Source organism: Ochotona curzoniae, unplaced genomic scaffold (genome assembly GCF_017591425.1).
Source record: "Ochotona curzoniae isolate NIBS_2020 unplaced genomic scaffold, NIBS_Ocur_1.0 patch151, whole genome shotgun sequence".
NCBI lineage: Eukaryota > Metazoa > Chordata > Mammalia > Lagomorpha > Ochotonidae > Ochotona > Ochotona curzoniae.
The window spans coordinates 13,635-41,126 of NW_024466697.1; the positions used below are offsets into that span (position 1 = coordinate 13,635).

General features: G+C 41.3%; 1 protein-coding gene across 1 annotated transcript in view; it reads left to right on the top strand.

Moving 5' to 3' along the window:
• LOC121166502 (Fc receptor-like protein 5) overlaps nt 1–27,256 on the top strand; it is a gene marked incomplete at its 3' end in the record, with an annotated part of 33,814 nt that extends 6,558 nt beyond the window's left edge. The window contains exons 4-13 of the mRNA XM_040995667.1: nt 719–997; nt 8,640–8,915; nt 10,729–11,007; nt 16,546–16,824; nt 19,631–19,909; nt 24,589–24,867; nt 25,242–25,357; nt 25,948–25,973; nt 26,915–26,997; nt 27,188–27,256. Coding sequence (XP_040851601.1) covers nt 719–997; nt 8,640–8,915; nt 10,729–11,007; nt 16,546–16,824; nt 19,631–19,909; nt 24,589–24,867; nt 25,242–25,357; nt 25,948–25,973; nt 26,915–26,997; nt 27,188–27,256 — 1,965 coding nt within the window. The remainder of the gene's footprint in view (nt 1–718; nt 998–8,639; nt 8,916–10,728; nt 11,008–16,545; nt 16,825–19,630; nt 19,910–24,588; nt 24,868–25,241; nt 25,358–25,947; nt 25,974–26,914; nt 26,998–27,187) is intronic.
• Between the last annotated feature and the right edge of the window lie 236 nt (nt 27,257–27,492).

The following is a 27,492-nucleotide window of genomic DNA, read 5'->3' on the forward strand; positions in this document are numbered from 1 at the left end:
CCAGCACTAATCTGAGCAATAGAAGCCCCTGAAAGAGGCATCCCAATCTGAGATGGAAGATGGGGAGATTTTCCAGGAGAATGTGCATATGATTTGAAACCCGAGGATGAATAAGAGCATCTCAGGAGAACAGGGGAGGTATTGAGAGAAGGAAACTGCACTCCAGATAGAAGCATGTCCCCAAGAGTCACATGCGTGACATTGAACAGACCACCACCCTTATTGTTGACCCTTATAGCCAAGGATTATAGTTTCAAGATATTTTACACAATCCTTCTCATTTAAAATATTGCCTCTGACCTCTATATCTATGAATATGCGCCTGGTATCCCCATTGTTCTATCGTTCTGCTTCCAGTAAACTTAATTTTTAATAATCTCTTTCATTTTGCTTGACACAGCAAAAGCTCTTCCTTGGCTTTAGAAAGCAAGAAGGAACTGAGAGGGTGAGAGGGTGAGTCCAGTAAAAGGGAGATAAGGAACTTCTTAACCTGAAGTCACCATCTGTGCAAAAGGGGGATCCAAGAAAGAGAAGAAACTAGAAGTCTAATAGGAAAGGAACAGACTGGAAGACAAGGCAGAGTTGTAGGGCATCTATGTGGTGTTCTGGGATGCCCTGTGGAAAGGTGGACAACAGAAACAAACATTTGCACAGATCATGGGATGAAACCGACAGGAAGATGCACAAGTAACTGTTGACTAATTTTTCTCTCCTTCAGTGCCTGTCTCTCAGCCTGTCCTCACCATCAGCACAGCCCGGGCCCAGGTAGTCGAGGGAGACTCTGTGACACTTCACTGTGCAACCAGGAGAGGCTCTCCCCCTGTTCTGTACCGGTTTTATCATAAGGATGTCCCCTTGTGGATGAAGTCAATCACCTCTGAAGAACGAGCATCTTTCAACTTCTCTGCAACAGCAAATCATTCTGGAAACTACCACTGCACTGCTTCCAACAGCCTTGGTACCCAGCACAGTGAACCAGTGAGTCTCTCCATCACCGGTACGCCCTGGATTTTCACTAATCCCAACCTCTCTGTTGCCAACCCCTTTAGAAAGTTTCCATCTTCACCCCAGCCAACCTGATCCCCACTCTTGTCTCTCCTCTCAGTGTGATACCTACCTGTTGGCCTAGGTCCTCATTCGATCTTCACACAGACCTCTAAGAAAGTTCAGTATTGCAGTGTCTGCTACAACTTTCCCATTGCCTGGGTCACTGCCTGAGTCACGGTTCTAACTAGTCTAACTTCAGTTGAACAGCCCAGCTTCAGAGCCTCCACTCACCACTGAGAAACTTATTCATGGACTTTTCTATATTTTCTAGACAAATTTATCTAGTTAGTTAGTGAATGAGTTAGTTGTTTTTAAAAGCTGAATGCCAGAGAAAGAAGAAAACAACAGTCAATGGAGGGAGAGAGGATCTTCTAGGCACTGACTCACTCCCCAAAAGCTAGAAGAGCTGGGGCTAGACCAATCTGCAGCCAGAAGACCGGAGCTGCATTTGAGTCTCCCATGGGAGTGGTAGGGGCTCAAGCCCTTGGACCATATTCTGTTGCCTTTCCAGGTGCATTAACAGGGAGCTGGATTGAAAGTGGAGTAGCTGGAACTCAAACGCTCAACCTTGAACTCAGATATGAGATGCTGGTGTTGCAGGTGGCAGTTCAACCTTCCACACAACAATGTCAGCCACAAATGGGCTATTCTTAAACCAACTGCCAATCTCCATTAAACAATTTATGACCAAGACAGGAGGGTCACAAGGACAACACTAGATATGCTAAGTTATACTTATGAAAGAAAGTAACTTAACGTGCAGCACAAAGTTTCCCAGGGAGTCAATAGAGATGAAAAATGTGTTGCTCAACTTGTTGAGGTAACCAGGCATCAGAAGACCTAAATTCTCTCTCTGGCTATGATGATAGGTGCTTCATGCTTTGTACAAGGCATTTAAACTTTATCTCAGTGTCATCGTTTTATACTGAATGTCATATAAGGCAATTAGCAAGATCCTTTGGAGCTCCAGAATTCTGTTATTTGATTTGAGATAGGAGGCCAAAGCTAAGAGTTCATGAAACCTGAAGGAAAAAGAGGAAGATGAAAAACACTTATCAAAGTCCCAAACAATGTCCTCTAGTTCCATCCAAATTGATACAAATGACAGTATTATACTCCTCTTTATGGATGAGTGAATAATAATTCACTGTGTGTATATAACATGTTTCTTTATCCATTCATGAGATAATGAACACAGGTTGATTCCATATCCTAACATTGTGAACAGTGCTGCCATCAATGTGTGACTGCAGAGGTTTCAATTCATCTGCTGATTTCAGTTTCTTTAGATACATATCCAGTAGAGAGCCAAATTATGCAACAGATGTATTTCCAGTTTGGGGGGAAATTTGATGCAGTTTTATTTCCACCAACAGTTTCAGGGTTCCCCTTTCTCTGCATCTTCACCAGCTTTTTTTTTTTTTTTGAGATTTATTTATTTTTATTTGAAAGGCAGATATACAGAGAGGAGTGACAGGAAGATTTTCTTTTCAAATGGTTCACTCTCCGAGCGGCCACAATGGCTTGAGCTGAGCCAATCCAAAGCCAGGAGTCAGAGGCTTCTTCCAAGTCTCCAACACAGGCACAAGGTCCCAAGGCTTTGGGCCATCCACAACTGCTTTCCCAGACCACAAGCAGGGAGCTGGATTGGAAGCAGGACTGCTGTGATTAGAAAAGGTGCCCAAATGAGATCCCTGCACGTTCAAGATGAGGACTTTAGCCACTAAGCGATCACACTGGGCCCCTTCATTAGCTTTTGTAGTTTTGGTAATAGCCATTCTAACGTGAGTGATATCTAATTGTGATTTTTGATTGAATATCTCTGAAGGTCAATTATACTAAGCATTTTTTTCACATATTTGTTGTCCATTTAAATAAATGAATATCCATGCCATATGCCCATTATTTTAAAAATCAGGTTGGATTACTTCTGGTTGAGTTGCCTGAGTTTCCTGAATAATCTGGAAGGTAACTTTTTCTTGAATGAAGAATTTGAAAATATTTTCCCCTTCCAAAATGCAGATTTTCTCTGCAGTCTGTTGATTGTTTCCCTTGCTGTGCAGAAACATTTCAGTGCAATATAATGCCCTTTGTAATTGGTGATTTTGCTTTTATGTTCCTATCTAGAAAGTTTTCCCCAGGACTTATGTTCTGACTAATTTTTCCCACGTTTTCTTCCAATAGATTCATGACATTTGATCTTACTTAAATCTTTCATCCACATAGGTTGATTCTTGTATACGATAGATGGGAATCTGGGTCCCTTTTTCTATAAATGGATATCTGGTTTTCCCAAAGCCTTTGACAGAAGAAATTTTCCTTTCTCTAAAGTGTGCTCCTACTGACATCCTAAAAAATCTGTTGCCTATAGAAATGTGATTCTCTGTTATTTTACACACTGGTCTGTGTGTCTTTTTATGCCAATATCAAATTGTTTTGGCTACAACAGCCTTGTTGTATGTTTTAAGTCAGCAATTATGAAGGTCTGGCCTTACTTTAGTATAGAGGCCTTTGGGCAGACAATTAGGTTGAGTAACTAGCACAGAGAAAAACAGGGTTGGTCAGTAGCAGGAGGAACTTGAGAGCAACAACAACAACAACAAAAGAAAACCAAAACAAACAAACAAAAAACAAGAGGTACTGAGTCTCTCAGCAGATGACTCAGCCCTGGGGTCCAGGCAGGATCCAAAGTCCCTTTGCTACATCACTCCCAGTGTCAGGAGTATTGTGTCCCTGTCTAATGGAGCTTGGATGCAGAGTTATGGAGGCAGTCTAGCTAAGCATGGTTCAAAGCCTCAGCCTGCTGATGTGGAACTAGGAGCAGAGGTCTTAGGGCATAGTCTATCACAGATTGTCACATAGAAAACAACCTGATGCGGGTTTCAAGTCCAAGATATGGACTTTATTCCCTCAGGCAGGCAAAACAACGGCATCACTCTCCATCATAGGCCACCTGAAGCTGGGGAAGGGGATATGCAATCAACTCTACTTCTCTGTTCTTTAAGCATCTTTTTTATTACACCAGAATCAGCTCTGTGGTTTATCCTTATCACGATGCCTTGGTGCATAAATGGCCATGGACTGATAGTGGCAGAAAGAGGCAGAAGTAACTCTTCTCTAATTTTCTTTCCTTCAGTGCCAGTGTCTCAGCCTGAGCTGACTCTCAGAACTCGAAGGGACTTGGTTCTTGAGGGAGACACAGTGACACTTTACTGCAAAAGTTTGAAAGGTTCCTCCCCAATTGTGTACCAGTTTTATTGGGAAGATGTTTTTCTGAAGAAGATAAAGACTTTCTGGAAAGAAAGTTCTCTCAGCATCTCTTTGACTGCAGAGCATTCTGGAAACTACTACTGCACAGCTGACAATGGCCTGGGGCCCCAGAGGAGTAATGCAGTGAGCCTCACTGTCACAGGTAAGCCTTGGATTTCTGCCACTCATGCATTCCTGGCCCAGTTCCCTCTCTCCAAGGCCTTCAGAAGTGTGCTCTAACCTTCCAAGCACTTCCGTGTCTTCCTCTGGCCAAGCCAATGCCCTGCTCACAACATGCCAGCTCTTGGAAACACCTCCCTGCCTCTTCATGTCTTGTCCCTTCTGCAGCCCAATCATCCCACCCTGATTGTCAGCACAGTAGCTTTCTCTCTCCTTTTACCCCAACTTCTGAGGAGCTGTTTTTCTCTTGCTCTGCATGATTTGTATTCATTAAACTGATTTCAGTAACTACATCATCAGTTCCCTGGTGCACAGAGGTGTTCCCTATCCATGTCATATCTGACATTGATTATTGCCACTGTTCAAAGTGATGTGAGATATAAAGATAGACAGAAAGTCTGTAACCACTCCAGAGATCTCCCTCTGACTCAGGTATTGTAAGAATTGATTTGGCAGTGATGGAAAAGAGTCACACATAAGGAATGGACTAGAAGCACCAGCAGAGACATTTGTCTCTGCAGGCCAGAATCCATTCTTTCTACAACAGTACGTGCAAGAGTGTAAAGGGAAGGGCAAGGAGATGTTGAAGAGAGTCATCAGATGAAAGAAACAGACAACCATATTCCTGACATCCCAAGGTCCAAAAAAATCAATAATGGTGACAACCCTGTTTAAGGCACCCAGAAAAATGTGAAGTTCTATACAATGACTTGTTCATTCACCTAGTGCAGAATGCCCTTATAGATTATGTATACCAAGCTATACTGATGGCTAAGAACATATCACACTAAGCTAATATGCCCTGTATACAGGGATCTAATGGCAGGTACAGATGAGGGACAGAGCCAGCACTAATCTGAGCAATAGAAGCCCCTGAAAGAGGCATCCCAATCTGAGATGGAAGATGGGGAGATTTTCCAGGAGAATGTGCATATGATTTGAAACCCGAGGATGAGTAAGAGCATCTCAGGAGAACAGGGGAGGTATTGAGAGAAGGAAACTGCACTCCAGATAGAAGCATGTCCCCAAGAGTCACATGCGTGACATTGAACAGACCACCACCTTATTGTTGACCCTTATAGCCAAGGATTATAGTTTCAAGATATTTTACACAATCCTTCTCATTTAAAATATTGCCTCTGACCTCTATATCTATGAATATGCTCCTAGTATCCCCATTTTCCTATCGTTCTGCTAACTTCAGTTGAACAGCCCAGCTTCAGAGCCTCCACTCACCACTGAGAAACTTATTCATGGACTTTTCTATATTTTCTAGACAAATTTATCTAGTTAGTTAGTGAATGAGTTAGTTGTTTTTAAAAGCTGAATGCCAGAGAAAGAAGAAAACAACAGTCAAATGGAGGGAGAGAGGATCTTCTAGGCACTGACTCACTCCCCAAAAGCTAGAAGAGCTGGGGCTAGACCAATCTGCAGCCAGAAGACCGGAGCTGCATTTGAGTCTCCCATGGGAGTGGTAGGGGCTCAAGCCCTTGGACCATATTCTGTTGCCTTTCCAGGTGCATTAACAGGGAGCTGGATTGAAAGTGGAGTAGCTGGAACTCAAACGCTCAACCTTGAACTCAGATATGAGATGCTGGTGTTGCAGGTGGCAGTTCAACCTTCCACACAACAATGTCAGCCACAAATGGGCTATTCTTAAACCAACTGCCAATCTCCATTAAACAATTTATGACCAAGACAGGAGGGTCACAAGGACAACACTAGATATACTAAGTTATACTTATGAAAGAAAGTAACTTTTTAGAGACAGAAACGTGCAGCACAAAGTTTCCCAGGGAGTCAATAGAGATGAAAAATGTGTTGCTCAACTTGTTGAGGTAACCAGGCATCAGAAGACCTAAATTCTCTCTCTGGCTATGATGATAAGGGCTTCATGCTTTGTACAAAGCATTTAAATTTTATCTCAGTGTCATCGTTTTATACTGAATGTCATATAAGGCAATTAGCAAGATCCTTTGGTGCTCCAGAATTCTGTTATTTGATTTGAGATAGGAGGCCAAAGCTAAGAGTTCATGAAACCTGAAGGAAAGAGGAAGATGAGAAACACTTATCAAAGTCCCAAACAATGTCCTCTAGTTCCATCCAAATTGATACAAATGACAGTATTATACTCCTCTTTATGGATGAGTGAATAATAATTCACTGTGTGTATATAACATGTTTCTTTATCCATTCATGAGATAATGAACACAGGTTGATTCCATATCCTAACATTGTGAACAGTGCTGCCATCAATGTGTGACTGCAGAGGTTTCAATTCATCTGCTGATTTCAGTTTCTTTAGATACATATCCAGTAGAGAGCCAAATTATGCAACAGATGTATTTCCAGTTTGGGGGGAAATTTGATGCAGTTTTATTTCCACCAACAGTTTCAGGGTTCCCCTTTCTCTGCAACTCCACCAGCTTTTTTTTTTTTTTTTTGAGATTTATTTATTTTTATTTGAAAGGCAGATATACAGAGAGGAGGAGTGACAGGAAGATTTTCTTTTCAATGGTTCACTCTCCGAGCGGCCACAATGGCTGGAGCTAAGACAATCCAAAGCCAGGTGTCAGAGGCTTCTTCCAAGTCTCCAACACAGGCACAAGGTCCCAAGGCTTTGGGCCATCCACAACTGCTTTCCCAGACCACAAGCAGGGAGCTGGATTGGAAGCAGGACTGCTGTGATTAGAAAAGGTGCCCAAATGAGATCCCTGCACGTTCAAGATGAGGACTTTAGCCACTAAGCGATCACACTGGGCTCCTTCATTAGCTTTTGTAGTTTTGGTAATAGCCATTCTAACGTGAGTGATATCTAATTGTGATTTTTGATTGAATATCTCTGAAGGTCAATTATACTAAGCATTTTTTTCACATATTTGTTGTCCATTTAAATAAATGAATATCCATGCCATATCCCCATTATTTTAAAAATCAGGTTGGATTACTTCTGGTTGAGTTGCCTGAGTTTCCTGAATAATCTGGAAGGTAACTTTTTCTTGAATGAAGAATTTGAAAATATTTTCCCCTTCCAAAATGCAGATTTTCTCTGCAGTCTGTTGATTGTTTCCCTTGCTGTGCAGAAACGTTTCAGTGCAATATAATGCCCTTTGTAATTGGTGATTTTGCTTTTATGTTCCTATCTAGAAAGTTTTCCCCAGGACTTATGTTCTGACTAATTTTTCCCACGTTTTCTTCCAATAGATTCATGACATTTGATCTTACTTAAATCTTTCATCCACATAGGTTGATTCTTGTATACGATAGATGGGAATCTGGGTCCCTTTTTTCTATAAATGGATATCTGGTTTTCTCAAAACCTTTGACAGAAGAAACTTTCCTTTCTCTAAAGTGTGCTCCTACTGACATCCTAAAAAACCTGTTGCCTATAGAAATGTGATTCTCTGTTATTTTACACACTGGTCTGTGTGTCTTTTTATGCCAATATCAAATTATTTTGGCTACAACAGCCTTGTTGTATGTTTTAAGTCAGCAATAATGAAGGTCTGGCCTTACTTTGGCATAGAGGAGTTTGGGCAGACAATTAGGTTGAGTAACTAGCACAGAGAAAAACAGGGTTGGTCAGTAGCAGGAGGAACTTGAGAGCAACAACAACAACAACAACAAAACCAAAACAAACAAACAAACAAAAAAGAGGTACTGAGTCTCTCAGCAGATGACTCAGCCCTGGGGTCCAGGTAGGATCCAATGTCCCTTTGCTACATCACTCCCAGTGATAGTGTCAGGAGTATTGTGTCCCTGTCTAATGGAGCTTGGATGCAGAGTTATGGAGGCAGTCTAGCCAAGCATGGTTCAAAACCTGGGCCTGCTGGTGTGCAACTAGGAGCAGATGTCTTAGGGCTTTGTCTATCACAGATTGTCACATAGAAAACAACCTGATGCGGGTTTCAAGTCCAAGATATGGACTTTAATTCCCTCAGGCAGGCAAAACAACGGCATCACTCTCCATCATAGGCCACCTGAAGCTGGGGAAGGGGATATGCAATCAACTCTACTTCTCTGTTCTTTAAGCATCTTTTGTATTACACCAGAATCAGCTCTTTGGTTTATCCTTATCACGATGCCTTGGTGCATAAATGGCCATGGACTGATAGTGGCAGAAAGAGGCAGAAGTAACTCTTCTCTAATTTTCTTTCCTTCAGTGCCAGTGTCTCAGCCTGAGCTGACTCTCAGAACTCGAAGGGACTTGGTTCTTGAGGGAGACACAGTGACACTTTACTGCAAAAGTTTGAAAGGTTCCTCCCCAATTGTGTACCAGTTTTATTGGGAAGATGTTTTTCTGAAGAAGATAAAGGCTTTCTGGAAAGAAAGTTCTGCCAGCATCTCTTTGACTGCAGAGCATTCTGGAAACTACTACTGCACAGCTGACAATGGCCTGGGGCCCCAGAGGAGTAATGCAGTGAGCCTCACTGTCACAGGTAAGCCTTGGATTTCTGCCACTCATGCATTCCTGGCCCAGTTCCCTCTCTCCAAGGCCTTCAGAAGTGTGCTCTAACCTTCCAAGCACTTCCGTGTCTTCCTCTGGCCAAGCCAATGCCCTGCTCACAACATGCCAGCTCTTGGAAACACCTCCCTGCCTCTTCATGTCTTGTCCCTTCTGCAGCCCAATCATCCCACCCTGATTGTCAGCACAGTAGCTTTCTCTCTCCTTTTACCCCAACTTCTGAGGAGCTGTTTTTCTCTTGCTCTGCATGATTTGTATTCATTAAACTGATTTCAGTAACTACATCATCAGTTCCCTGGTGCACAGAGGTGTTCCCTATCCATGTCATATCTGACATTGATTATTGCCACTGTTCAAAGTGATGTGAGATATAAAGATAGACAGAAAGTCTGTAACCACTCCAGAGATCTCCCTCTGACTCAGGTATTGTAAGAATTGATTTGGCAGTGATGGAAAAGAGTCACACATAAGGAATGGACCACAAGCACCAGCAGACACATTTATCTCTGCATGCTTGGATTAATGCCTTCACAGCTATTAAGGCAGTTCAGATAGTTATGTTAGTTATGTTAAAGCACTCTCTGTTAAGCCTTGAATCTCAGTTTTGCACCATCTTGTGTGGCCATATTTCAGGCAAACAATGTAATCTGGACCTGAACTTTTGGCAGTGGAACCAGTCTTAGCTAAGCCTGAAATTTGACTCAATTCCCTCTTTTGTAAAACACTAAAGCCTGGCTATAGATAAGCCAGAATCCGTACTGTTTTACAACAGTATGTGCAAGAGTGTAAAGGGAAGGACCAGGAGATGTTGCAGAGAATCATCAGATGAAAGAAATAGACAGGCATGTTCCTGACATCCCAAGGCCCAAGAAGATCAGTGATGTTCACAACACTGTTTAAGGCACCAAGAAACATGTGAAGTTCTACACAATGACTTGTTCATTCACCTAGTACAGAATGCCCTTATAGATTATGTATACCAAACTATACTGATGGCTAAGGACATATCACACTAAGCTAATATGCCCTGTATACAGGGATCTAATGGCAGAACAGATGAGGGACAGAGCCAGCACTAATCTGAGCAATAGAAGCCCCTGAAAGAGGCATCCCAATCTGAGATGGAAGATGGGGAGATTTTCCAGGAGAATGTGCATATGATTTGAAACCCGAGGATGAGTAAGAGCATCTCAGGAGAACAGGGGAGGTATTGAGAGAAGGAAACTGCACTCCAGATAGAAGCATGTCCCCAAGAGTCACATGCGTGACATTGAACAGACCACCACCCTTATTGTTGACCCTTATAGCCAAGGATTATAGTTTCAAGATATTTTACACAATCCTTCTCATTTAAAATATTGCCTCTGACCTCTATATCTATGAATATGCTCCTAGTATCCCCATTGTTCTATCGTTCTGCTTCCAGTAATCTTAATTTTAAATAATCTCTTTCATTTTGCTTGACACAGCAAAAGCTCTTCCTTGGCTTTAGGAAGCAAGAAGAAACTGAGAGGGTGAGGGGGTGAGTCCAGTAAAAGGGAGATAAGGAACTTCTTAACCTGAAGTCACCATCTGTGCAAAAGGGGGATCCAAGAAAGAGAAGAAACTAGAAGTCTAATAGGAAAGGAACAGACTGGAAGACAAGGCAGAGTTGTAGGGCATCTATGTGGTGTTCTGGGATGCCCTGTGGAAAGGTGGACAACAGAAACAAACATTTGCACAGATCATGGGATGAAACCGACAGGAAGATGCACAAGTAACTGTTGACTAATTTTTCTCTCCTTCAGTGCCTGTCTCTCAGCCTGTCCTCACCATCAGCACAGCCCGGGCCCAGGTAGTCGAGGGAGACTCTGTGACACTTCACTGTGCAACCAGGAGAGGCTCTCCCCCTGTTCTGTACCGGTTTTATCATAAGGATGTCCCCTTGTGGATGAAGTCAATCACCTCTGAAGAACGAGCATCTTTCAACTTCTCTGCAACAGCAAATCATTCTGGAAACTACCACTGCACTGCTTCCAACAGCCTTGGTACCCAGCACAGTGAACCAGTGAGTCTCTCCATCACCGGTACGCCCTGGATTTTCACTAATCCCAACCTCTCTGTTGCCAACCCCTTTAGAAAGTTTCCATCTTCACCCCAGCCAACCTGATCCCCACTCTTGTCTCTCCTCTCAGTGTGATACCTACCTGTTGGCCTAGGTCCTCATTCGATCTTCACACAGACCTCTAAGAAAGTTCAGTATTGCAGTGTCTGCTACAACTTTCCCATTGCCTGGGTCACTGCCTGAGTCACGGTTCTAACTAGTCTAACTTCAGTTGAACAGCCCAGCTTCAGAGCCTCCACTCACCACTGAGAAACTTATTCATGGACTTTTCTATATTTTCTAGACAAATTTATCTAGTTAGTTAGTGAATGAGTTAGTTGTTTTTAAAAGCTGAATGCCAGAGAAAGAAGAAAACAACAGTCAATGGAGGGAGAGAGGATCTTCTAGGCACTGACTCACTCCCCAAAAGCTAGAAGAGCTGGGGCTAGACCAATCTGCAGCCAGAAGACCGGAGCTGCATTTGAGTCTCCCATGGGAGTGGTAGGGGCTCAAGCCCTTGGACCATATTCTGTTGCCTTTCCAGGTGCATTAACAGGGAGCTGGATTGAAAGTGGAGTAGCTGGAACTCAAACGCTCAACCTTGAACTCAGATATGAGATGCTGGTGTTGCAGGTGGCAGTTCAACCTTCCACACAACAATGTCAGCCACAAATGGGCTATTCTTAAACCAACTGCCAATCTCCATTAAACAATTTATGACCAAGACAGGAGGGTCACAAGGACAACACTAGATATGCTAAGTTATACTTATGAAAGAAAGTAACTTTTTAGAGACAGAAACGTGCAGCACAAAGTTTCCCAGGGAGTCAATAGAGATGAAAAATGTGTTGCTCAACTTGTTGAGGTAACCAGGCATCAGAAGACCTAAATTCTCTCTCTGGCTATGATGACAAATGGCAGCAATGGCCTGAGCTGAGCAGATCAAAAGCCAGGAGCCTGGAACTTCTTCTCGGTCTGCCTTGTGGGTGCAGGGTCTCAAGGCATTGGGCCATACCAGTGGCCTTGACCTGCTTTCCTAGGTAACTAATTAGGGGGCCTTATTGGAATTGGAGTGGCTGGCATATGAAATAGTGCCCATATGGGATGCCTGTGCATGGAGGTGGATAATCAGCCAGTTGAGCCAATTCACCCGCCACCTGTGTATCTTTTTTTATTATTATTTATTTACTTTTTGCTCTTCCAAAGCATCTGAATCGTATTGTTGAAATGAGTGTCTTGTTGGTGGTATATTGCTGAATCTTGGTTTTTATCTATTTAACCAGTCTTTATCTCTTGACTGGAAAATATTTTTTGTTAACATTCAAAGTTATTACTAATAAGCAAAGATGAATTTCTGTAAATTTGGCCTTTTCCTTCTGGTTGATTTGTGTGTGTATTCTTTCCTCCTTTTTTATTGTTCATATTCAAAACTCAGCAGTTTTTGCAATAATAGAATTTAAATCTTGTTCTCTTTTTTGAATCTGCTGTATCACTGCGTTTTTTACTTTCACATTTTTTTTTATAATGGTGACCATCATCCTATTGTTTTAGAGTACTATTTCTTCTGCATTTTTAGGATAGGCTTAGCTTGTGATGGTGTATTCACTTAGTTTATGCTTAGCATGAGAAGACTATTTCTCCTTCATTTTTGAAGGATAACATTGAAGGATGTGGACATTCTTGGTTGTCAGTTATTTTCTTTCAGAAATTTGAGCTTACCACCTTGTTCCATTTTCCTGATTTTTAAACGCCCATTGAAAAGTCTGATGTTAGTCTAATGGTGATTTCCTTACATTCAATTTAATATTTTTTCTGTGCTGTTCTAAATATTTAGAAATAGTTCTTTCTCCTGAACTTTTGACATTTTGATCACAACACATCTCATGGAGGATCTTTCTGTTGAATTTATTAAAGATCCTCTGACCCTCCTGAGCCTGGATGTCCAAATATTTCCTAAAACTTGTGAAGTTTTCTAAAATCATTTCCAGGTAAGTTTTTCTACTGAATACACCTTTTGAACCCACAACAGCCCTGAGATTACTGAAGTACACACTTACAGTGTTATATAGCATATACCAGACCCTGAGTATAATTTCATTCACTGCAGGATAAAATTGTAGGCAAAAATGATTCAAAATGTAGACTTTGCATAGATGCATTTAAGTTATAAAAAATACACATATACATATCTTTTTCAAAGAATATTCCAGGGGCTGTCGTGGAATGGTGGGTCAAGCTGCCACCTTGATATAATGCCAGCATCATATAAGGGCACAGGATAGAATCCCAGATGCTCCACTCCTATGAAACTTCCTGCTAATGGCTTGGGAAAAAGTGCAGGTGGCCCAAATACTCAGGCCCTTGCCACCCACATGATAGACTCAGATGAAGCTCCTGATTCTTGATGTTGGCCTGCTCCAGCCTTGGAAATTTGCAACCACCTTGGAAGTGAACCAGCAGATGGACTCTCTCTCCTCTCCGTCTTTCTCTCCTCTCTTTGCTCACCCCTCCCTCTCTCTCTCTGTACTCTGACTTTCAAATACATACATAGATCTTTTAAAAATATGAAAGAATATATATATATATATATGATGGAATATCACTAAGCCATAAACAGTGAAATTTCAACATTTGTAACAAAATGGATGGAACTGAAGATCATTTATGATAACTGAAATAAGCCAGACACAGAAAGACAAATATCACGTTTTCTTTTATATGTAAAATGGAATGGTTGTCATGTTATTTGGTATACAGATAATTATACACTTTGTTTTCACTTGGTTACACCAACTATGTGACAGTATGCCCTTCTTTCCTCAGTTTATGAGCATTATCACAAATCCCACACTTGTAACATTAGCATCCTGTTTTCAAGAAAAAGTTAGTACTTTCATGCATACATGCATATCTACTTATGAGATGAATATGGCAAAGTATTAAAAATTTCTAGTTCTTAATATTTAAAAGTAAATATAAAAAGCATATACAACATTGTTATGTAGGATAAAATAGGAGTATTTACCAATCTACTTATTTCATAAATTAGAAAACAAATTTAAGCCTACTTTACTGTGTTTTGTCCAGATTTTCACTACTACATACACAGAATTTGAACTCATGTTCAGAGCTCTTGATTTAAGGCCCAAAGTTAATTTTACTACAGAGCAATAGCATTTTTATTACAGATGCAGTATATTTTCCACTATACATTTTGGAAAGTTTGAGCACATTAATAATAGCAAAACTACTATGATAGCTTAGTTTCTTTTTCTTAATTTTGCTATTTCTTTTTTATTATTTTTATTGGAAAGGCAGATTTACAAAGAAGAAGAAAGACAAAAAGAAAAGATCTTCTATCAGCTGGTCCACTCCCCAAGTGGCCACAATGGCCAGGGTTGAGTTGATGCAAAGTCAGGAACCAGGAGCTTCTTCTGGGTCTTCCACATGCGTGTAGCATCCCAAGGCTTTAGCTCATCCTCTACTGCTTTCCCAGGCCACAGACAGGGACTGGAATAGAAGTGGAGCGCCCCAGACACAAACCAGAGCCCAGATGGGATCCCAGCACATGCAAGGCAAGGATTTAGCCACTGACCCATCATGTTGGGTCCAATTCTGCTATTTCTTAAAATCCACAACTGTTTATGCTCTGTCATCTGTAATGGGCTTTTATAATCATGACATAATAAAAGATGTTTTAAAAGGAAGAAGAAAAATCACTTTAGGAAAAGAAAAAAATACTCACATTCTTGTGACTATTTCCAATATAATTAAAGAAAGCAAGGCCCACATGTGAAGTGCAAGAAGCAATTAAAGTGCTCAGAGAAGAGATAAGATATTCAGAAAAGATTTTTAAAATTCTAATAAATTCAAGTGAAAAAAAAATCATTTTAGAATTGAAATATAAATTTCAAGCAATAATAATGGAATGGGTATCTCTGAAAACTGTTAATTGAATGAAGAATCAGTTTAAGAAAATAATTCAGAATACAAAGTAGAAAGGCAGTAAGTTATAGCATGAAGAAGGAGATTAGACTATGGAGATCTACTAGATATGGATCATTAAGAGGCCTTAATTAAGAGAAAAAAGTTGTAAACCACTTAAGTAGATTTTGAAACACTGGCTAGTCAACTATGATAATTGTGGTTACAGAATAGAAAGTAACTATTGTTATACTGAAAATGTAAGAAAAAAATGTATCAGAGAAAAAACAAATCAGCTGATCAGAAGGAGAAGTGCAAGTAAAGAACAGCTATTTCCCATAACTACTGTTCTGATGATGGGAAATGGAAAAAACAAGTAACCGACAGTTTTTTTTAAATGAACAGATTTCAATTCTTCCATGTTATAAATCAGTTACTAATACTTTATTGACAGTAACCCATCATGAATAAATTACCAAAGTTTCATGGACATCCCACTGGCAATGTGTAGGATTACACAGGACAAAATAAGTGAATTGTGCAAATGGGACAACTGTAGACATTGAAACTGCAAAAAGACAATAAATCATTAAAGAAAATGAGAAAACAGAAATTCTCATATATAATATTAGTATAAGCATAAATTGATCCAATCATTCTGGTATTACATATATTTATTTAAAATATTCACTTCTCCTAGAAATCCCATTTCTGAGAATTTATCCTAAGCAATTCATGTACAAATGTAGAGTTGTTTTCAAAGCAACATTATCCAAACCTTGAAAAATAGCAATAGTCTCATTATTAAAGACTTGCTTGAATGTTTTCATGGCAAATCCCTGCAGTGAAATATTTTGTGATTATAAAAAAATTCAAAGTTATCAAGTTGTAATTTTAAGAAATTTCAGTTTATGAAAATTAGACCTGAAGGCTCTGATGCAATGGTTCAACTGGCTAATCCTGCACCTTCAAATGCTGGGACCCCATATAAGCACTGGTTTGTGTTCAGCTACTCCACTTCCCATCCACCTTTCTGCTTATGGCATGGGAAGGCAGTAGAAGATAGCCCAAGGCCTTGGGACACCACACCTGCCTGGGAGCTCCTGCAGAAGCTCCTGGCCCCTGGCTTCAGAAAGGCTCAACTACTTCCGTTACAGCCAATTGGCTAGAACCAGTGGATGGAAGATCTTTCTATCACTTTTTCTCTCTGTAAATCTGCAGTTCCAACAAAAAAATAAATAAATCTTTAAAAATTAGACCTGGATAAAAATTATTTTTAAGTGAGTCATAGAGATTTTAAGTAATGACATAGAAAATAACCACAATGTTTTGCTAAGGGAAAAAGTAGATTGTATTCCAGTGTGTATTATATTGCCCGTATGTGAGTTAATTCTGTGTTCATGTGAGTGAGTGTATTTATACTTAGAAAAGATCTAGATAGTTTTACCAAATACTCAAGACATCGCTGAAAAGTATAGACCTTCATATATGTTTACTTTGCATAATTCTGTATCATTTGATTGTGTGTGTGCATGTGTAAATGAGGAGCTATTTTATAAAAAAGAAACTCATGTCAGTTAACTCTTTGCTCCCTCAGTTCCAGTGTCTCGCCCAGTCCTCACTCTCAGGGCTCCCAGAATGCCGGCTGTAGTGGGGGACGTGCTGGAGCTGCACTGTAATGCCTCTGGAGGGTCTCCCCCAATCCTGTATGAATTTTATCATGAAGATGTTTTACTGGGGAACCACTCAGCTCCCACGGGAGGAGGAGCATCCTTCAACCTCTCCCTGTCTGCAGAACATTCTGGAAACTACTCCTGCAAGGCTAACAATTATATAGCAACCGAGCACAGTGACACCATGTCATTCACTGTTACAGGTGAGGGGATTCTTGCGACTATCAGCTCAAGGGATGCGTTATCTCCTCCACCTTCCCCAACAGGCAGCATTGGAGCTCTGTTTCCTTTACAATTTGATATATGATGTTATGACATGACTTCTGCCTATGTGACTTCTATCTGCAAGCTTCAAATTCTACATGTTCAGAAACTTGCACCTTTGCTTCTCTCCATGAATTTTTCTTTATGGCAACACTCTTTTTCCACCATGACCAAAACTCCTCCAACAAAGAATACAATTTTCAAAATACAAACTATATCCTGGTCAATAGTGCTCAGTAAGAAAGCTATGAAGGTCACTGTGTCTCACCTCAGAAGACATGTGGTCACAGTTTTATATCAGTCATTAAAAATGCAAGCACATTCTCTTTTTGGCTCACAGATTTCTCTCTAGCTTCTCCTGCCCTTGTCCCAGAGTAGCTTAGAGTCCCTCTGAGGAACCTCACCAGCAGATGATTCTTACATGTTCCTGTCCATTCAGCAATATCCTCATTTCCCGTTTGTCCTTGTCAGCTGAACTCCCGGCCGTGTCCACGCTCAATGGAGGCTTTAGTATCTTCCTCTCTACCAGACATTCTGGCATCACTATGAATCACTCAGCACCTTGCCCTATCTTCTTCTCTGTATCAGTCACCTCTCCCACATACACATACACACCATTCCATCTCCAAAATGAGCTTTAAGCACCTGCTATCTGAGCAGTCTCCCATCCTTCTTGTTTTAACTCCTTCTATCACCATTATTCATGTATCTATGGAAATTCCAGTTTGTTACCACCTCTACATCCTCTCTAATCCAATGTCACCCTCAACTCCTACCACCAAACTGAAGTCTTTCTCTGTATTCATAAATTAATTCAACTCTTGTCTTCCTAAGGTGTGGATGGAGGACTTTTTCTGCCCCCACACGTAGTGAGCACCTCCATCTGACCCCTAGATTCCACTTTTCATGTATTCTCATAAACTCTTGCTATCCTTTAACTCCTCTGACCTCCAACACCTCTCTTTGTCTACTACTTTCTTTCAGCATTGACATGCTGCAGTGCTTCCACATCTAAGAAAACTGCTTTACCAAATCCCACTTATGCCTCCACCCTAGACTCCACCATAGCTAAACTTTCAGAAACAGCTTCCCAAGTCTGCTCTATTCCCTCACTCTCAAAACAGTTCTTAAATAGGCTACACAAAACCTCCGTGGCTTTAAATCCAACAGTCTTGTTTTCACAACTTGTCTTATTTCATCTTTTTAAAATCTCACATGCTGTAAGTAAGCATTTCTTCCTTCTCAGAACACTCTCTTCCTTAATTTTAGCAAACTTCTCCTCTTGCAGTTCTTCCCTCTGGCCACTTTTTCTCAGTCTTATTTTTCCTAACCTCTTCTGTTATAACTTTTAAGCACTACTATGTTCAAGAACTAAGGGCTGTGCCCTTTATCCTCTCTTTTCTTGGAGATCCTCAGAATGCTATCCATAAATGTTCTGCACATCTGTAAATTGTGACTTCTACACTTCTGTCTCTAAATGAGACCTCTCATCTGAGCACCTGCAAACACCTCACCTGCACTCAAATATCTCAAAAGCACATCGGCCTGGGCATCTCTAAAACTGACGCTTGCCTCATCCTCTTTTTGCGAAGGCACCTCTGTTCATGCCTCGAGAGCACAAAGCAGAAACCTAGGAGTCTTCTGTAACATTTCTCTCCTCATGGTCAGTCTAAGTCTAGTTTGTTATTTCGTAAACATTTTGTGAATCTATTTCTACCACTGCTATCCAGGTCAAATCTAACATTATTTATAATTAACACAATTGTACTTAACTACTCACTTCTGTCTCAGTTAGGGTCATTTTACACAATAAGATCAGAAGGTTTTTAAACAAAAGCATTGGGTCACCTCACACCCCTGTATGGTAGATTTATAGACTTTGTGTTGCTCCATGAAAGGTCAGAATCTCCAGCACAGCTAATGAATCTCCACCCAGTGTCCAGCCTCCTGTTTTGTGACCCAATTCAGACTCTTCGAGTGATGCTGCCACCCTCTTTCAGTAGTTCATCACGGCCAGCTTCTTCCCAGTTCAGAACTCTTACATATACCAGATCTTCCTTCATGTGGTTATTTTCAAATGTCACTTTATGAGGATGCTCCTTCCAACTAGTATATGCTAGATTAAGTACCAATGTCGTACATTCCATAGCACCCTGTTCTTTTTTTTTATCAGTTACTGACACTTGAGTTGCATGTTTGTATTCCTGTTTAATTGCTGCCCTGTCATCCCTTTTAGGTTCTGAGCTCTATGAGAGCAAAGACTACAGCTTTATCTCCATTGAATCTCCATCAGGGTCTCACAACCTACTTACTACCTTATTACTGTTCAATGAATGAGCACAATAAGCAAACAGATTCATCAGTACTTGTTCTGTAGTGGGCTTCACTTCTGAATTGCCTCCCTGGTTACATTTAAGCTGCCAGTCTCGTATTCCTCAAGTTCTATTCACTAATTTCTCACATTCCTCAGTTCTTCTTTGACTTCTGACACATCCAGGTTTCAGTGTAATCTTCATTTTCAGATCTGTCAAACATACTTGAGTTTGCATTTCCCAGTGCTCCAAGTATGTGTAGTATTAGATGTATGTTTTGTTTTCTGAAAGCTGATGAAGTTACTCCCGAGTTATGAATAATGTCAGAAGAGTCTTAAAGACTGTGAAAAAGCATGTTCCCTGCTTGAAATGACTTTTATTAGCAGGAATATATTCCAGCAAAAGGATCTAATGATTGCTTTCCCTCCCTCAGTTCCAGTGTCTCGCCCTGTCCTCACCTTGAGAATCCTTGGGGCCCAGGCTGTGGTGGGGGATGTCATGGAACTGCACTGTGAGACCCTCACAGGTTCACCTCCAATCTTGTACCAATTTTATCACGAGAATGTCACCCTTGGGAGCAGCTCAGCCCTCTATGGAGGAGAAGCATCGCTCAACCTCTCCCTGACCTCAGAACATTCTGGAAACTACTCCTGTGAGGCCAGAAATACACTGGGAGCCCAGCACAGTAATACAGTGACACTCAGCGTTACAGGTGAGTTGATCCTGTCCACCACCAGCACAATCAAGAACTGAAAATGGAGATATAGAGTTTTTCAGGGTTATATGTTGGCATAGCACCCACACATTCCTCCCATCAACAGCACTTAAAGACTGGGTCCTTCCTATGGTAGCTTTAAGGAACCTTTCCCAGCTCACAGGTCAACTAGTCTTCTTAAATGTATAAAGTCTCAATGAAAATGCAATGGTAGGGGAGCTTTCTCTGGTCTTTGCCTGGTTCCAACTTTGGGTCCCCACCCTCTCTCTCAATGACCATCAGGATCGCTCCAGAAACCCCTCAAAACAAATAATCAATCTAGAATAGATAGAGAACAACAAGGAAAGCTTAGAATCAAACAGGAAACGGTCAGCGTGGATTCACTCATGCCTCACTAGGTGGGACACAAAGATCAGTTACTCCTCACTAGGGTATTGAAGATTTCTCTGCACACCCCTCCTAAAACTGTTCACCTAAACTGTTGACACATGTCTTGTTAGAGTTATAGAGTTAGACTGCCTGAAAAACAGTCAGGTTCAGCAAAATCATATTTCAATGCTATAAACTGCTAAATACTAAAATTAAAATAGACACGAGACAGCCGAATAGTAATCTATAGCCATTTTAACGCATATAGAACCTGGTTGTATATAAACTAACAATTGAAATGTCAATGTAGAAGTCACAGGATATGGTTCAGAACTTGCATTCTTTTTTCTTTTTAACATATTGGTTATTCAATACCATGTCAATTAATTCCATAATGTTATAAATTGTTACTGATGTTATATCAGGGCTTTTAATTGATTGGGATGATACTCTGCTGGCTCTACCTTCAGACCAGAGATGGTCTCTCCAAGAAATCGTTGAACTTATCTGAACAATAAGATGCTGGACTTTATGCTTGGTAAATGCTTGTAATGAAAGAATCTCAACTGAATCTGAACTGTGGTAATGCAACAAGGTGGAGGAATCCACCATGTGGGGAGGGCTTGGCGGGGGGAGGAGGGGGCGGAATCCCAGTGCCTATAAAACTGTGTCACATAATGCAATGTAATCAATAAAAAAAAAACACAAAATGTAATGGTGTTTTTAGACCATAAACTATCTCCTTTTTATTATTTAAAAGGCAGAGAAACACACAAGGATGTGCCATCTGCTATTTTACTCCCCTTCCCCAAATATTCATAATAGCTAGGGGCTAGGCCAGGCTGAAGCTGGCAGACTGGAACTCAGCCAGCATCTCCCACATGGGTGGCAGGGACTCAGGTACCTGAGTCATCGCCTGCTGCCTGCAGGATGTGCCTCAACGGGAAGCTGCACTGGAAAGCAGAATCAGAATTTAAACTTAGGCACTCCAAATGCTTACCCTAGACTATTTTCTGATCTGACATTGTGATACTGAAAGGAAACCAGAAACTTCTAAAAGATGACAACATTCCTCGTCTAATTTCTTCTCATTGACTTCCAATAAGCTTCTGTTGAGCTTCTTTTATTACCGTAGAGTTAATATTCCTTGTATTTCTGCAACATCCCATATAATTAGCGGCTGTGTGTCTAGCCTTCCAGGGGAAATGCTGAAATATCTTAAAGCAAGGAATCAAGTTTCCAGGCTAGAGAAATCTAGAGCAGGATGTAATGGAATAGAAATCTTATTCTCAAAGCTGTCTTTTGTTCTCTTGCCTTGAAGTGTAATAACCAACAGAAAATGAGTTTTGCTTCTATTTTTAGAAGGCCCTAAATAAAACAAAAACTCCAAACACTTGCTTAGAGAAGGTGCTACACCACGCTATTAAGAACAAGCAGTATGACTTTGGCCAAGCATCTTGTCCTAAATTAACTAAAATTTTCTCACACACACTAGATAAATAAGACAAAATGGAGATCACAGTCTTCCCTTGCTGTAGAATTGTTTTTTAAAAAGAGCTATTTATTTGAAAACCCAAGTTATAACAAGAGAAAGAGGACACAGTGAGTGAGAGAGAGACAGAGAGAGATCTGCCTGCTATTGGTTTATTTCCTAAATGACCATAATGATTTTAAAAAAATGGGCCAGATCAAGGCCAGGATCAGCAACTTCTTCAGAGCCTCCCTTGTGAGTGATAGGAGCCAAGGCACTTAAGACATCATTATTTGCCTTCCCAGGTGCATTAGCAGGGAGCTGGATCAGAAATGGGACAGCCAGGACTCAAATTACTTCCCATATAGGATCTGGTGGTGCAGGCTGTTGGTGCTGATCTGCTGCTGACATGCTATGCCACAGTGTCGGTCACCCTGCCTTAGAATTCTGTGATTTGCATACACTGAATATGAAGGAAATGTGCAAAGGAAGAACTTACTATCCCTGTTCCTGAGATACATCCCAGAGATGCGAGATATTGGGAAACACTCTAAGCATCAGGAAGACATGGACTCCTAGTCCTAATTTCCCCGGGCCAGTTCAATGAGCAAGTTCAATCAGCAATGCTAGCCCAGGAACCAGAATCTCTCCTAAGTAGCCAGGGTGACCATCCCTTTCACACCCAGAGGTGACTTGATTTCTGATCAGATTTTTCCCACGCGACCAAATCATGGTTCTCCTCTCCATCAACAGCGTCTGCCTCAAACAGTTTTCCTCTAAGAGTTCCAGGAACTTATTGTTACATGCGTTCCATACCTACTTCTTAAGAGTCCCCCATTGAAGCATGTGTCAGTGACCAAGTGTTGCTCCCTTCTCCTTATAACAATATTTCTATGATTTCTTAGTTAAAATGTCTATTGTTTCTAATGCTGCTGCAATCATAGCTGAAGTCTTCCTGTGTAGCCTGGGTGAGTGGTGCCTGAGTTCTGGAACTACAGCAGGGGTCACGGAAAGCAGCAGATGTTTCATTACCATCTTTCCTAACAACATTATCATTAACATTCACTGAGCCCTCATCACATGGTAAGCAGTGTGCTTCAGGCTTGACATGCAATGCTGCAGTAACCATGAAGATATGCCTGTGAGGATACCCAGTTTTCAGGAGAGGAAACATGAAATATGAAGAATGAAGTCATAGCTTACAGGCATAATGGGAAATCCAGGTTGAAAAATGGCCCTATCCAGTCTCAGTGTTAATCTAGACTACAAAATTCCTTCATCTTTCATCTTTCATGTCCATATTTTAACAAAACCTTTTAGTTTTTAGTAAGATATTATTCTGAAAGAATACATAAATAAGTAGTTTTGATAAAATTTTGAATGATATAAATGGGACAATGTAAAGATAAAGGTATAAGTGCCAGTGCTGTGGTACAGTGTATTAAGCAGCTGCTTGCCATGCTGGCACCCCACATCCAAGTGTTATTTCAAGTCCTGATTACTCCACTTTGAACTCAGCTCCCTGGTAATGCACCTGTGAAAGCAAAAGAAGATGGTCCAAACACTTCAACCCCTGTCCACATGGGAAACCTAGATGGATTTGGCTTGATCTAGTCTATGCTGTTGTGAACATCTGGGGAAGGACCCAGTTAAAGAAAGATATATCCCTCTTTCCATCCTCCCCCTCCTCTGTCTTTCTTTCTCCCTCTGCCATTTAAATAAATAAAATAAATCCTTAGAAAATATAAAAGATAGTCCTGATTTTATCTATTGCCATACCCTTTTTACCTGTTGACACATTTTTGCATATTCAAAATTACACTATATAGCTTGTAGTTTTCTGTTAAAACTGTTTCTTGCCTTTAGTTTAAAAGTATAAGTTGGATAGCTTTCCCAATTCATTACCTCGTCCACTAGGTTGCCTCTAGTTTTTTAGGATTTTCTTTTATTTATATTGGGAAGAAAGACATACAGAGAGGAGGAACGACAAAGAGGAAGATCTTCCATCCACTGATTCACTCCCCAAGTGGTCACAATGATCAGAGCTGAGCCAATCTGAAACCAGGTGCTTCTTTTGGGTCTCCCATGCGGGTGCAGAATCCCAAGGCTTTGGGCCATCTTCAACTCCTTTCCCAGGCCACAAGCAGGGAACTGGATGGGAAGCAGAGCTGCCAGGATTAGAATCAATGCCCATATGGAATCCTGGTGTGTGCAAAGAAAGCAAGGACTTTAGCCACTAGGCTACCATGCCAGGCCTGCCTTTAGTTTTTTACTTATTTTTTCCAAAGTCTGCAATAGAAATCCTTTTACAATTGTCTTGGCATATTCCACACTATATTTAAAGGAGATGAACTGAGAAGTAGACTTAGTGAGTCAAAGCTTTTGTGCATAATTAATTTGGTATACTGCAAAATTGCTATTCAGCACAGTGTGTTAAATTTGCATTCCCACTTAGAGCAAGATGCCTGATAATCTACAATCTCATGAGTAATATGAACCTATTTGAACTTTGTCAATCTGATAAATGGGAAAAGAATAGCATATTATGGATGTTGTTATTTGTACATATTCCCTTAACACTAAAGATAAGACTTGTTTCTGTATATTTATTAGCTATTTGAAGTTTTTAGTGATTTCAATGCTTTTTACAGTTTCTATTGAGCATTTTCTGCACCTTGACAGCTATTTATAGACAAACATGATTAGTTTTGTCTATCATTTGTGTTTCAGTCTAGTATTCAAGACTGAGATCTCTTTCCACTTGCTTATAATGTATCTTTTTCTTTATGAATATGTTAGGAATAAAAACATATGGTGGATTTTTCCTCTTCTTCAGTTCCAGTGTCTCGCCCTGTCCTCACCTTGCGAGTCTTTGGGGCCCAGGCTGTGGTGGGGGACATAGTGCAGCTATACTGTGAGGCCCTCATAGGCTCGCCCCCAATCCTGTACCGATTTTATCACGAGAATGTCATCCTGGGGAACCACTCAGCACCCTCTGGAGGAGGAACATCATTCAACTTCTCCCTGACCTCAGAACATTCTGGAAACTACTCCTGTGAGGCCGACAATCACGTGGAAACCAAATGCAGTGAGGTGGTGACACTCTTCGTCTCAGGTAAGTTTCTTATGTCCAGGTTACAGATGTGGACAAATAGTTCCTCCAAGGTCATTCTGGAATTCCACACGATACCCACAGGGTCAGATACACAAAGTTGCTGGATCTCCAAGTGACAGCATGTGGGAAGGAGGACAAGGATAAAGAACACTCCTGAAGGCAGAGGTCATCAGCTAACTGCCTCTTCACTGGCCGCAGCCCATCCTGCCCATCAGCCATGCCCAGGCACAGATAGGGGCCACACCAACACCTACTCAGTCCCAGGAGTCCTGGCCACCAAGAGTCCTCTTCTCTCTCGGGTCTAGGCATCAGTGTTGGTGGCAGAGGCTGTTCATGCCTCTCTCTCTTGCTCATGTGCCTGGTCTTCCCCTCAGGGCTGACTGAGAACAGAAGCGGTCCAGTTGCCACAGCAGTCACCGGGGCACTGTTCATGGCAGGTCTTGCTGCAGGTGCAGTGCTACTCTACTGCTGGCTCTCAAGAAAAGCAGGTGCGTCGCTCCTTGAACCCACGCTCTTTTCTTCTCAATTCTCCTCCTCTCCCTTCCCCTATTCTCACCCCTTTCCCTCTGGGTGCCCTATAACACATGCTTATGGAATGCAAGCATTCAAAACTGCCCTTTAAGTGGAAGATGGCTTGAAAACATGCACTTTATCTAACCTTACAAACTGCAGTGTTGTCTCCCTTTGACCCCCAGAGATTCCCAAATAATAAAAAGGAGGGAAAGACTCAAGTGAAAACAGAGAACAAATGGGATTGGGCAACTTATCAATTTTTAATGTATGATATTTGTATAGTTATTCAAGTCTATTTTGCTGCTTCCATCCATCAATCATTGTCTTTTAAAATTTGAGGTTGAAGGATTATGGGATGTGGTCTCCCCTTCCACATTATAGTTATATCTTTTGGAGGGCAGGTATAATTAGAGTAGTTTTGCCAGATCAATTATCTCTCTTGAAGCTAGGAAAGAAAGATTCAGACTTCATTCTTCAGGCAGTTTCCAGGTGTGACTCATATGAGCCAGGCCCCCGGTAAGGGTTTCCTTTCATGAATCTAATGCTCATTTGCTTTTCTTTGCAGAGGGAAAGCCTTCCTCTAACTCCTCCAGGTAAGATGAAAGCTGTGCTCCTGGGTGGTTCATGAAATGGAACTGGACCAGTTATCACCAAGAGCACAGCTTCTGCACATGTGGCTGGGTGGACTGCCTCTACTTCCTGTTGTCTCTGCCCTTGGGGGACCTCAAGGAAACAACATGGAATTTCACCCACCATCAAAAGTGCAGGGGCCTTCTTTTCTTCTGTCAAGTGTTAGTTGCTTTTCATTTATTCACTGCACAGGTTTGTACCATGCCTGCCTTAGTTGACCAATTTGACCACAAAACCCATCCATATCTTGAGATGATTTAGTTTGCTCAGCCTGGAAAACTGCAAACATTGTGAATCCAATTAACATTTCTTGGGATGAAAACCAGGAAGGGGGGGGGGTCAAATTCCTGGTCATCCAGAGAGGGCACTCTGCCATCCAATTGTGATGCCTATGAAGAGGAGGCCACCATTCTGGATCTTGAAGGCCACCTTTATGAGCCACACTATGGCTCACAAGCTACTCCTGGGCAAGCTCATGGTAATAATACCTAAGATATCCAGAGCTTCTCAGAGCCTGTTGACTGATTTCTCTGGGACGTTGACAGCTTTGAGAATAAAGACTTTAGTGCCAGGTCCTCCCAGCTGGCTGCATGACCTCAGTAAATCATTTCACCTTGCAGAATCTCCATTCTTCCACTATAAAGCAGGTATACAATAGAACAAGCAGTGACATTATAAGCATAGTAACAGTTTTTGTTACATACTAGATAGCCATAAAAATCTGGCAATACAGATAATATTCCTTTGTCATGATTTCTAATGCAAAATGCACAAACCATTTGTTACTCACTTGTTTGTTTCCCAGTTTGGCAATTGTCCGTGTGAAAAACTCAGTGACTGCCAGGGATTTTTGCAGCTACTGAATCAAGATTCTCGGAAACATTGATATTTCTGTGTTGCACAGGAGCCCGTCAGATTCAGACCCCCAAGAGCCCACTTACCACAATGTACCAGCCTGGATAGAGCTGCAACCAGTGTACAGCAATGGTGAGGACTGCAAACCTTCCATTTTGGCAGGGGCAGCAGGGGGTGTAGATTTGGACAGGAGATGTAAGGGGATTGTGCAGAAGTCTGGAGGGTTCTAGTCCTTTCAGAGAATAAGCTTTGGGGAAAAGAAAGGAAGTAAAATATGAGGCAAGAATCTTAACATCCTCTAAAACTTCAACTTTTTTTCAAGTCAATCCTAGAGGAAGAGATGTGGTTTACTCAGAAGTAAAAAGAATCCCAGGGGAAGCCAAGCCCACAGGTAAGAATGAAGAGGGTCTTTTCTGATCAACCATCAACTTGGACAAGCTGATGCTGTGTATGTAGCTCAGTTACATACACAGCATCTGGGTCAACAAGGCCCAATGGTGCCTTTCACACTGAGTCATCGGGGGCAGGGGGATGTGCCTGTGCTGTTCATTCCAAGCCCACCATGCACCAGTGCACTCTTCATTCTGTACAGGTGGCTTCAGCATAAGCTACATAACAAAACCCACA